Source organism: Hirundo rustica, chromosome 7, assembly GCF_015227805.2.
Source record: "Hirundo rustica isolate bHirRus1 chromosome 7, bHirRus1.pri.v3, whole genome shotgun sequence".
Classification (NCBI taxonomy): Eukaryota; Metazoa; Chordata; class Aves; order Passeriformes; family Hirundinidae; genus Hirundo; species Hirundo rustica.
In genome coordinates this window covers 19,531,176-19,543,352 of record NC_053456.1, presented here as the reverse complement: position 1 = coordinate 19,543,352, position 12,177 = coordinate 19,531,176, and the positions used below count along the sequence as shown (strand labels likewise).

The following is a 12,177-nucleotide window of genomic DNA, read 5'->3' as shown; positions in this document are numbered from 1 at the left end:
GTGCAGAAGAGATGCATACTCTTACTCTCATCTAAGGACAGTGTTTCTATATTCTTCAGCAACCGTAAAATCCACACAGGTCTTCTTATTTGTCTTTTTAGCCAATTCAACCCACATCCACTTACTAATATTTCCCATTACAATTTCTCTCTCACATAACAAATTATATTCTCAGATCTTTATCCAAAGCAACAGTATATGTGCACAATGAATCGAGCAATAAATAGCTGCTTCCATATCATGACTATTTTGGAAAATATAATTTTTCTACATACCTTTACTTGATCTGGATGTCTATCTGCAAATGAAACCAGTTCTGAGCACCACTGTGATATCATGTCAAATGCTGGCACTGGCCAATCAAGACAAGAGGCACTGGTGAACTGATGAGCTGACTGAAAAGATGGCAATAGACCCAGGCAGCTTGCAAGAACAGTGAATTCTTCATCTTCCTTTTAGGCATGAAATCAGAGAGATTTAGATTAATGCCTAGACTCCTAATTTTTAAATAGTTTATTAAAAGTGTATCTATTTCAATACAAAAGTATTCTAGTACTAAGATGCAAATAGTCATGCTTAGTCACACAGGACGGTTCAGTTTTACCAGAAAACTTCAAACTGGACTCTTTCCCCTTGTCAGGAAAAAAATCCCAAAACCAACCAATCAGCCATCCAAATTTAAAACCTCAACCTAAACCAAATCTCACTAACAAAACACAACCCCCACCCACAAAACCACAAATCCAAAAAACAGAAACAAAACAAGGAAGCCCCAAACTCCATGATAATTTTTGTTCAGCACCCCAAACTAGGTAACAGCTGTTTTACAAAGGAGATGATGTTGAGGCAGGGAAAAGAGGGAGCTGACCTGCAGTAAACTCTACTTAAATGAGTCATGGAACTTAAACATAATTGTCTGCTGATTCAATGTCTCTGAGAATGAAGTATTAAGAAGCATTAAGAAAAACAGTACTGAATTCCATCCTGTGTGGAATTATACCATCTCTGCAAATGCTGGACATACTAACATATGTTGGTCTTCTACAAGACAAGCACTTGTGACCTAATTAAATAAGCACGACTCTGCTGAAGTTGAATAATATAATACCTCTTTTTTTAAACTGCAGTGCTATAATACATGATTTAAAAAAATCTTAGGATAGAAAATGTATACCATGAAAAAGACACCTTAAAGTTCTAATTTTTCATCTCCAGCTTTTATATGGAAACATTCGAGTGTGGCCCTCTAATTCTGTACCTGACAACTAGGCAAATCTCCTCCATAGAGATGGTGTTGAAGAAGGCTTGTGATCCTGAGGAAAGGCAGGCAGAACTGCTGCAGATAGCACTCTACAGAAACCCCATTTACCTAGACAGGAGGAAGCAATTACTAAATTCTGTCCCAAGTAAATTACCCCCTAAGTATGGCAACTCCAATATGAACCAAGTATTTTTTTAAGCATATTATATAAAGTACTGCATCAAACAGTTGTACATTCCAAAGGCCAGCATTTCACTAGTAACCTGAAATACCTCTGTAGGTTTTCTTCCCCCTCAACAAATGGGTTTTCTACTTAAATATTCACTTTTCCAAGTTTCTGAAATGTCTTTTGTACTGATGATTAAAACCCGTAATTATAAAAAGTATTTGTCAATAATTTTCTCAATGTGGCACTGACCACATCTAATATTAATAAAAGAAAGATTTGCACAGGCAAACTGTCCCAAAGGAATATGCTTTGAACTAGAAAATAAAGAGTTGTACTGCAAGTCCTTAGCAAGATCAGAGAAAAATCATTGTAACAACAATGCAAAAAAACTCCAAGGGGACACGCTGGATAAATTTGCCAGAAATTTACCAATACCACTGCTAATTCTTCAGACTCTCCTTCTTCATATATCTTCCCCTTAGACAGTTCACTAATCACATGACCCAGCAATACTTCCCAAGATTTTTCTCCACTGGATGTATTCTGCAAATGAGAAGAAAAGAAATCCAAAAAGCACTGGTCAGAAAAAGGACAAAGTGTTTCTGTAATTACAACAGCAATGAAGGATATTTCCTTTTGATCAGCAAGTGAATTTTGACCTACGAAGACATACAATGCTTAAAAAAAATTAAAACCAAATACATAATTTTACAGAAAGGGACTGTATTTAACTCAAGAGTGAAATGTGAACTGCTACTTGAATTACAGATGCTCTAACTGAACGCTTTATGAAAGCACTTGTAAAACGTCTGCATTTCACGTCTTCTCTGTGAGTATATAAATGCTTACTTTAAAACTAGAAAGAATCACTTCATGGATACATCTTGTTTTGACAGAATTCGAGTTCTAATACAAGAATTTTTTTAAAAAAGTAATTTTTGAAAACATACCAACCAGAATAGATGACAAACCACTTGTTATGTATTTTAAGCTAAAATGAATCTATCAGAAAGTATGAGGTTGCGTTTGGAATGAACAATGTGTATTACAGATGGAAAATATATTTAGTGTAAAGAATAAACAGCCACTTAGCTTTGTGCCATAGCAATTACATTTAAAGGCAGCACAGAAAGCCTTAGGAAATAGAAGGCAGTATTCTCATAAATATTTTCTTCCAAGTCAGAGTAAATTCTACCCTGGGAAAGGATGATTGGATATAAATTTTGAGTTCTGTTAGTATATTTCAGCACAACAAACAACAAGGGGGTGGAACATAACTGATTCCTTAAAGAAACCAAATACTTCAATTCATAATGATGTATATAATTCATCAGTGTGTTTCTTTAGTGCATTTTTGGCACTAACTTTCATTGCCCATTTTAGATGGTGTCTTCCCCTTTCATACTGGGACCACGCACTTACTGTTTATGCTTACAGTCAAAGAACCAGAAGGCAACACACTTACTTCAGCAGCTAAGACAAACGTTTCTATGTTATTCCTGGAAGTTTATTCCACAGGCATTTACAGTGTGATTCCTCTGACACTGTAACACACCTTGCAAAGATAATGAAGGTGAATTTGGGTTTCAAAACTACAATATCCACCTCTTGGTCCTGCTGAGAAATTAAACTCTTCACATTGTTTGATCATTTGACATAAATATAGAGCCAAGTCTTCAGCCCATGCTTAATGTCTGGAATACCAAACTGTAATAGATTTGCTTAGCATTACCCATGGACAAAAGTTAAGTGAGGTGTGATCTCTGTAGCCATCCCAGGATTAAAGTGTCAGTCGTACCAGCAGAGAAGAAAAAGCCAACCTGAACCGTTTTTTTTTAACCACTGGGGCTTAAAGAAACTTCGAAGAAAGAACTTGGAATTCTAAATTAAAAACCAGCCTCCCTCATGACATGCATGAGGATGAGGGACTGGCTCAAGAAGAGAAGGGCAGCCAAAGGGCTGGGAGAGAGGAACAGGGAGCTGTGTGATTACCACTGGCTGGTCCTGAGTGCTTTAAACTGCAAAATTATGCATCACCTGAGAATCACTTAAGTAAATCCAATCACTAGCAACAACCTCATGCAAACGTCTTTGTATTTCTAAGAAAATTACGTTATATTGAAAGAAGGGGTAGATAGGGACCTAACAAAATGAAGTATTATCCAGTGATCCCAATGTAAAAAAAATTCTCATAGTAGCAGGCCAGCAGATAATTTGTCCTTAATATCTTGGAATTCTGACTGACCAGTATGACAAATTCAAGTTACGTGTGAAAAGGCAAGTCATGCTTCTCAGTCTTCATTTCATTTTACATCTAAGGCCCAGCTGCTGCATAAAGGGGTAATACCCATTTCTTCTCCTGATCCCAACACTTCTATCCTTTCCTTTGGTCTGACATTGGCATCCTTCTGACCTTCTGGGAAAACCAATCTGTGGAGCAGAAAGTTAACTGAGGGATTAAATTAATGCTGGTGCTAGTGCAGAGAACTTTGTCTTTGGTGGCAACTGGCATTCAATCAGCTGAACTGGAATAGAAAGATGCACTGTCGCTTGTAAATACTACCAAAAGGCAAGGAAACAGTAGTGACAAATTTCCTTCTCAGTCTCTTCATCACATGAGCACTCTCGACCACATAGTGAGAGAAATTAATACAGCTAGCCACAAATAGCACAAGCAAGTTGGAAAAGTCAAGGGGGTTTTTCTTGTCCAACGAGGCTGCCTGCTTTTCCTGTAGAGAAACGCAGTGAATCAGTGCCCATGGTTTATAGGAAAGCTTCAATTTCACAGGAAGGAAAGCTGCATTTACTGATTACAATCACTGCAACAAAGAAGAGACTGAAACGATAAAGATACAGACTCAAATCTGAAACTTGGTTTTGGAACTAGGTATTAACTGTGAAACTTTTAAAGTCTCATCACGTACAAAAACCTGCAGAAATTGCACACATAGAAACAAAATACTAGATTTTGAAGCAGAAACAAATTATTACATGCAAAGCAGAAGTATTTGTTACATTCATACCAGAAATACTTAAGCATAATTTCACAAATGTTTTAATAAACTAACCAACCTTTTTGAGAGCTCCTGACTCTTTCCATGCCACCCTATCTTCAGCACTCCATTTAAGAGAAAGTGCTGCCAAGGCTTGAGTGTACAGTAAAGTGAACAGCACTTTTACAATGCAGGTGAAGTGTTCTGTAAAATAGAAAAAGTAATTTTTAAACACTTGATATTTTTTGCAAATATAATGATTACAGAGTCTCTAGTTATGGAAATGACGATTCTGAAATGAAAAGCAAGTGCTAAACAAAAAGAACAGCCCCTTGAAACTTACAAAACAACACATAACTATATTTACTGACTTTCAGAAATGACTTGGCAGCCATAGTGAACAGAACAAGTACAGGGCAAGTAATTTTCCACTGCTCCTTATGCTCATCTAGTCCTGATTAGCAGTGACTTCATCCCAGTGGCTTGGTGATAATACAAAATTATATTTTGTCCAAAGCTTACATCAAGTTAAGCTACTGATTACTGCAGATGTAAGCAAATGCAAATCCTACCATCTCCTCTGGCTCCCATCAGGGGTGACACTCTTACAAATATTGAAAGAATAAATATTTTTTAAAAATCACCACAAGAACATCTAGCACACCAGTTTCTAACCCTTCACTTCCACATAAGGATCCTGCCATAAAAGACTTGCTGCAGAACACTCCTGACTTGAGTTCTATTTACTGAACCTCATGTACATACAGAAGGAAGACAAAAGGCAGATAGTTTGGCATTTACTGTATTTTCAAAGATCTTTATGATTTTTATGTTTTTTTTAATATTTAAAGGACTATTATTCCCTACAGCTAGGCTGCAGGAGAAAGATTCTGAAATTTTTTTGGGGAAGCTAGCAACAGGAGCAAAATAAGACTTCCTAAAATGGAACAGAATCATTCACTGAAATGAAGATACTGAAGCAGTCCTTTTTTATCATTTTACTTTGGGTTCTATTTCCAGTCCCAAATTATCTAGTTTGTTTTTAAATCTAGGCAGATCAAAGAAGTTTCTATCATCACGTACACAACTCCTAAAGCATAAACATAACTAATATATATACCTAAAAAATGTAGAGAAAAATGAAGGGTTTAAGAAGTCTTCTCAGGCTTTGAAGTCAAGAAAAACAATTTTATTTACATAAACACCTCAAAAAAATTGGGTTAAATTCATTCTTTCTCCCCAAAGGATTTAAACGAGCTTCATATGCGAAAACGAGAAGGCCAAGAAAATTAAACACCTTGCTTCTCCTTTCCTGCATCTAATGGCAAAACCCACCACTACATTTTAAAATATTACACATCTAAGACTTGAGAACATAATTAAACTTGTGAAATAACAATTGTTTGTCTATGTAACAAGTGTTTACAAATCAATGCAGACATGGATTTTGAAACTTTTTTATGTCAATGAATACAAGCTTGTGTGATTATAAACTATAAGAAAAATTTAAGCATCTAAAAGGTCATTTGTTATTACATGATTAAAAATTTCCTTTCAGTATTATCTTCCTATGGAGGTTGTGTTAAACATGACAATGAATGGTCCTATAGTTCATCCCCCCATTCCAGAGCAGGCAGCACTATAATGATGCTTCCTCTTCACATTTCCCCAAGAGGAGGAGTCACCAGATCCCACTAGATCTTGAGGCCATGTTTTTTTATCTCTGCCGAAAAGTCCATTTTCTTAGTGATCCTACCCCTGAGGAGTAACAGCAGACAAGCTCTCAGGAAATTTTCTGGGACTGAAATCTACAAGATGAAACCACACACATTCAGAGAACTGCAGAAATTGCCTCCTTGGCTCGAGTTAAGAGTTTGTAATCGTTGCTAGAACTGAACTCGGGTATTGAGTTCTAACTCCTCAGAAGCAGATACAAGGAATACAAATCAATTTCACACTGACAGCATGAAGGAAACCCCCCGCATGTAGAGCAGCAAAGCCAGCTGCTGTCAGCTGGCACAGCCTGCTCCATCTTGTAGCTCTGCTCAGGTGATTGCAGTGCTCAACACTGGGTGTCTCTGCACATTTTAAAACATCTGGCGTTTCCTAAATAGAATTACTCTTTGTCCCCATTTTCCCCCTTAATACAAATTGTTCAAGTCACCAGAAATATGTCTAGTCCACTATTATGCTTCAATTAAATGAATGTTCTTGTATTTACTTACATGTACATGACTCATAAATTACTATGAATTACATTTTTGGAGACAAAACTGCCCACTCCCACATCTGGGTCACCCTTAAGAAGTCCTGTATTCTGTACAAACTTCATCTTTTTTTTTTTCCCCTTCAGAAAATATCTCAGGAGCAGCTCAGAGGCCCAATGTTGTGTAATGAACACTAAGGCTTTTTATAGTCATAGAAACACCCCATGGGAAACATACTAAAACATCAGTCACTGCATCAGTTATCACTTCATTACTGTGTTGTCTCTTAAAATGCCAAATATTTGACAGCTGTAGGTAGCTGTAATGCTAGAGCTGTTACATTCTTGGCTACTGCAAAGAGCAACTTTAGTTGACTTTCTGCAGTGTGCTTGAGGGGGCTGTGTGCTGTTTTCCTGCTGTGCCCGGGGGCAGGTTGTGCTTCTGCTATATCATCTTTTCAATTTCATAATTCTAAAGCTTGCAAGGATGTGAAGTAAACCACCGAGCAAAGTTCTGCACTAAAATGCATTTAGCACTCCTGTCCCTAATCTGATAGTCTGACAGTCTGGATGTGTTATTAATGTGGCTAAGTCAATCTACTCAAAACAGGCAAATCCAGAACTTCTATACTTATTTTTGAGTAATATTGAGAAATGCTCTCACATTCCTATTTTTAAAACTTTCTCGAACCAAATAATTTCAGGACATCTCATCCCATTATATGCATCAACTAACACCCTTAAAAATTAAGTTTAAATAGGAAACACTTCTAGAACTCTAATTTTAACATTAGCGCAAAAAATGTGCAGATAAATAAGCATATTATCAACAATATATATCTTTTAATTTCATTATCAAATTAGATGATATACCCTGGCACGCAACGATGACAGAAGGAAGCCACAAAGAGAAACAGATGCAAAATTAAGGACACAGGGCTTTTTTGTACTAAATTTTGAAGGACATCTTTGAAAAATATTCTTCTTGATCTAGAGTTTGAACCCTTCTTTGAAAATGCAACTTCAGAACAAAGGAAGACAGCACCAAACTTCAGATAATCCATGAAAGGTATCTTAAAGTTCCAAGATACAGATAAATATTTAAGCTTCCACACTGCAACTGGATACTATTCAAGCTGATTACATCCATACTATATTTAGTCAAGATCCTTATCCAATCACTAAAAAAAAGTGGTAGTGTTTGTCTGAAAGCTGCTTGCTGCACTTTTGTCACACGTCAGTCAAGCTTTATAAAAGAAGAATCTGTCAGAACACCCAGGTCAGCCTCTTCAGCAGCTGAGCCTAACCAGTACTACAGGAAAAGGTGCTGAATTTAGGTTGTACACACCAAAGAAAACCTCTCCCAGAGTCCACAGAGGCTGGTCTCAACTCCCAAAAGGAGCTTTCAGGTTGGAACACATGCAGCACTCCTAAACGGCAGGTGTCTCCCAGCAGCCCTGCAGACACCGCCGGGCTGTGCAACAAGCGCTGCTGGCCCCTGGCACCGCACCCAGCGCCGGGACGCTGCTGGCCCCTGACCACCACTGCCGTGCACTGCCAGCCTCAGGCTCGCTCCTGCTCGCGCAGACCTGGGTGTGAAACACTCTGGATCACTACACCGCTTCTCTTTACATTCAGTGCAATGCAGAAACTGAAATCGCTAGAACCTACACTCTGTACATCCAGACATCTGTACACGGGGTCCCAAGTCAGGGGGTGGAAAAGAAAACTTTTTACAATTGATGGTAACAATTTCAATTAAATGACCGCGACATGCAAAAACTGTCTTGCAGAAAGGACTGGTGTGGGGGAGGTATTGAATTCAATTTACAAAGACAGATTTAGGTTTTGATAACCACCAAACCACTCTCTCTGTTTCTGTACACACACCAACATTTGCTATTTCTGTAAAAAAGGAGCTGGAAGCAAAATCTTTGTTTTGTATGGAGTCCCAATTCACGACACCATGAACACTCCATCCTCTGAACAACTGCCGCAGAATTGAATCAGAAACTCCTCTGTGGATTATTATGCATTCAGCCCTGTACAGTTTCAAAAATTTCAAACAAAATGCTGAACATTTGAAGCCTATAAAAGTTCTGCCCGTGTCCCAGGGTGAAACTCAAAAGAAAAAAGAGGTTTCACAAATGGTTTTAGTATCTTAAACACAATGCTTATTTTGCTTGCTACACTACAGAGGGACACATATCAGTCTCATTCCCTTCTCTGCAAATTGGTTAATGCTTGTAAATGCTGACCTCCACCACAAAGTTTTTTCTGCAGCAGTCTTCTTTCTTTCTGATAGGTTCAGATCAATTTTCTCTTCTGAATGAAGAGGCTGAACAGTAATGACATTTTTATTGCTCTAATCTATGTCAGATGGAAAAAGATACCAACACCCATCCAACAGTTAATAGGGTAGTTAATGCAATTCCCAGTCTGAATTTAAAATTAACAGTTAATAGGGAAGTTAATACAATTGCCATCTGAAGGGCAAGAGATGAGTTTTTGAGTCCTCCTTACAGAGCACTCTCTATTTTTTTAAAAAAACATGCTGTAAACAAAAAGGATTTTAAGTATAGACTTGAAAAAAGATGTCATATTTGATGAAGGACACAATGCAACTTACCTAAGTCTATTGTTAAAGGAATATACTGGAAATATCTGTGAGCACATACAGGCATCAGCCTCCTGTGTGCATTCCAGTGTACAGCCCAGTCCACAGCTCCCGCACCCCATGGCAATGGCAAAGCAGCACAGACAATTCAGGAAGCAGAAGGGTCAAACAGAGATTTTGTTCACCCCTATCACTGACCTTGTGCTTACCATGAGAGATTTCACAAGCCATTTTACCGTAGTTATACCTCAGCCCTCTACAAAGAACTAAAAACATTGAATTTGACTGTGACCTACACACCCACTGTAAAAGTTTTAAACAAATTTGTTATGACTTATTTTTGTGAACACCACTCTGCGCCTCCAAACATAGAATTAAAAATAAAAAAGAAACACTTTCTTTTTATTCTGCCTAACCATTTTGATGGAACAAAAATTAGGAAGATAAATGGCAATTTATTTCCAATTTAATGCTTCACAGATTTGAAATAGATACATTTATTTTCTTTCAGCCACTTGCCATTTCCCTCTCAACTTCAACATACAATAAACCTAAGAGCAAAGAAAAAACATGATGCTGATATGAGGCATTTTACAGAATTCTCCACAGAATGCATTATTAATTGAATGTTGTCCTTTCTACGATAAAATATACTTTCTCTTAAAAGGTGGTATTCAATGCTTGGACATTGACTACGAAGACAGCACTGGTTTGTACTTTATCTTCAACACTTCCTTCCCTGAATTTCAGATATTAGTCTCATTAAAGTTTTATTTACTGTTTTTATACTAGTTTGATTGAGTCCTTCCAATGGAGTTAATTTGAGCTAAACTGTAGTTTTAAAAAGTATGTTTCTGACAATAGTCTTCCTATGCAAAACATTTTATTCTCTTAGTATTTTCATAGTCTAATAATCTTTTGGATACACTTAATCCATAAGTATGTACTTAACAACTGGACTCGATGATACTAAAGGTCTTTTCCTACCTAAATGATTTTATGATTTTAAGTATATTGAATTGAAAAAACAAACCCACAATGTTAACGGATGTACATAGACTCACTTTAGCTGAATTTAAACTTTCAATACAGAGGACTGAACACCTCTTAAGGGGAAACATTTTCTACCTAGGTGTAAGCATCAAGAGCAGAACAGCTCCTGAATTTACCTATTCAAAAACTACCAAAACTCAGCAGATATCGAAACTGCCACACAGATCCCATGGGAAATACCCTGTTCACTGTCAATGAAACAGTAAAGTGATACTTGCTTTGTTTGTCCTTATTTTCAAATAAAGGTACAATTACGAATAATCAAGCCAGAGACCAGAGGGTCTGAACCCCTATTCTGGAACATACATTACCTATTAGCAAGAGAAATCAGGTTCAGCTGTTCCTTTTACACAGAAAAAGTAATTTAGGTTTTAAGGCAGCTTTGATTTTAGTAATGAAAGATTTAATTTTTTAATATCTAGTTAATATTAATTCATAATTATACTGTATGCTGTCTTCATTGAAATTACTGCATCACAGCAATTAACTTCATATATGAACTCTTACGTAAGACTGCTGCAATTTAAACTCTGATATTCAAATTAAATTACAATCTTTCATATTGTTTGCCCTTAGGCACTCAGTTCAACTTGAAGTATTGAGCTGTCTCTCTAAGCAAAAGATGAAGGTCAAACAAAGGACACTTTTCTTTCAGTAGAAATACTTAATAGTTTCTGTTCAGCTCTTGTACCTTTAATGAATAGCTGACTGATAAGGCAAAAAGACAGGGAACACAGATAAACCTGTCAACTCGGAACAAAAACTTCTGTTCAATGCCACCTTTTGTAGATAAGGCAGAAGCATTATTTTAGAATACACAGTAGATCGGCTATGATTTACCATCCTGCAAACCATCATGAAAGCAGCCTCATCTACATAATTTTTTCAATATACATATTTTTGTAACATACCTCTGTGCAATGGTTGAGGCATGGTTAAAATCTGGATGAGCAAAAGGGATGAGACATCTCTGTAAAGCACAGGAACTTCTGGCAGTTCTTCACTTATCAGCCTGGAATAAAACCAAAAGAAAATCACTTCTCATACTATAAACCCATTTTCATATTTTATTTTGTATTTATTTTAAATAGTATTACATTTGATATCAAGCTTACAGAAGCCTAATACCTGACAATTTGCTAACTGATCTCCACTTTAAAACTGATCTCAGTTCAAAAATTTAATGTTACTTATGTAATAATTCATGAGGAAATTACCATTTGGGTACCTGATTCTGTTGAAATGTTTTAAAACATTCAAAACTGCCTGAACTCTATGTAGAGAGTCAAGGAATATTCAAACAGTTGTTGGTTTCTAAAGCATGGCATTTCACACACAGACATGTAACCAGGCTGTAACAATAACAAATCCTCAGAACACATTTCATGTTATAGGGAATGCTCCTATTGGAAAACAGAGACCTTAGAAAAGCTATTGCTCTCCTTCATGTAAAGAAATGAAGGCTCAAGCAGCCATGACAAGTGGGATTATGCAATCTTACACACACTCCTTATTAAACTCCCTGGATGTCTAGATGGAAAAGCAAATAAGCACAGAGATAGTGCAAACCTTTCAACTATCCAGATTTACTGATGTACCATCATCTTCTTTCCCCTTTTCCTATACTAAAAAGCAGAAAATGCTTGCAGATAGGAGGTAGTTTCTAGCTTTTTGTAGCAATATTCAACAAAATTCCGACCAACAGTATTCTTCAGGTTCAACAGCTGAGTCAAATGGCAAAAAAAAATCAAATGGTGAAAAATCATTGTAATGGTCTTAATTTAATGGAACTGGGCAGAAACACCAATTAATATAGAGGTTTTAGTATTTATTCTTTTTTTGTGGGAGGGAGGGATTAGGAGAAAAAGCAAAGCAGGC

At 36.8% G+C, this 12,177-nt stretch overlaps 1 protein-coding gene across 9 annotated transcripts in view; it reads right to left on the bottom strand.

Moving 5' to 3' along the window:
• The window catches only part of UBR3 (ubiquitin protein ligase E3 component n-recognin 3), a 103,952-nt gene that overhangs the window by 6,253 nt on the left and 85,522 nt on the right, over window positions 1-12,177 (bottom strand). For 5 of the 9 annotated variants that reach the window (XM_058421267.1, XM_058421269.1, XM_058421271.1 and 2 more), the window contains 5 exons: window positions 11,211-11,311; window positions 4,503-4,627; window positions 1,860-1,973; window positions 1,259-1,369; window positions 276-452 (listed from right to left, as the gene is read on the bottom strand). In XM_058421267.1, coding sequence (XP_058277250.1) covers window positions 276-452; window positions 1,259-1,369; window positions 1,860-1,973; window positions 4,503-4,627; window positions 11,211-11,311 — 628 coding nt within the window. The remainder of the gene's footprint in view (window positions 1-275; window positions 453-1,258; window positions 1,370-1,859; window positions 1,974-4,502; window positions 4,628-11,210; window positions 11,312-12,177) is intronic. The other 4 variants (XM_058421268.1, XM_058421270.1, XM_058421275.1 and 1 more) reach the window with 1 other exon arrangement.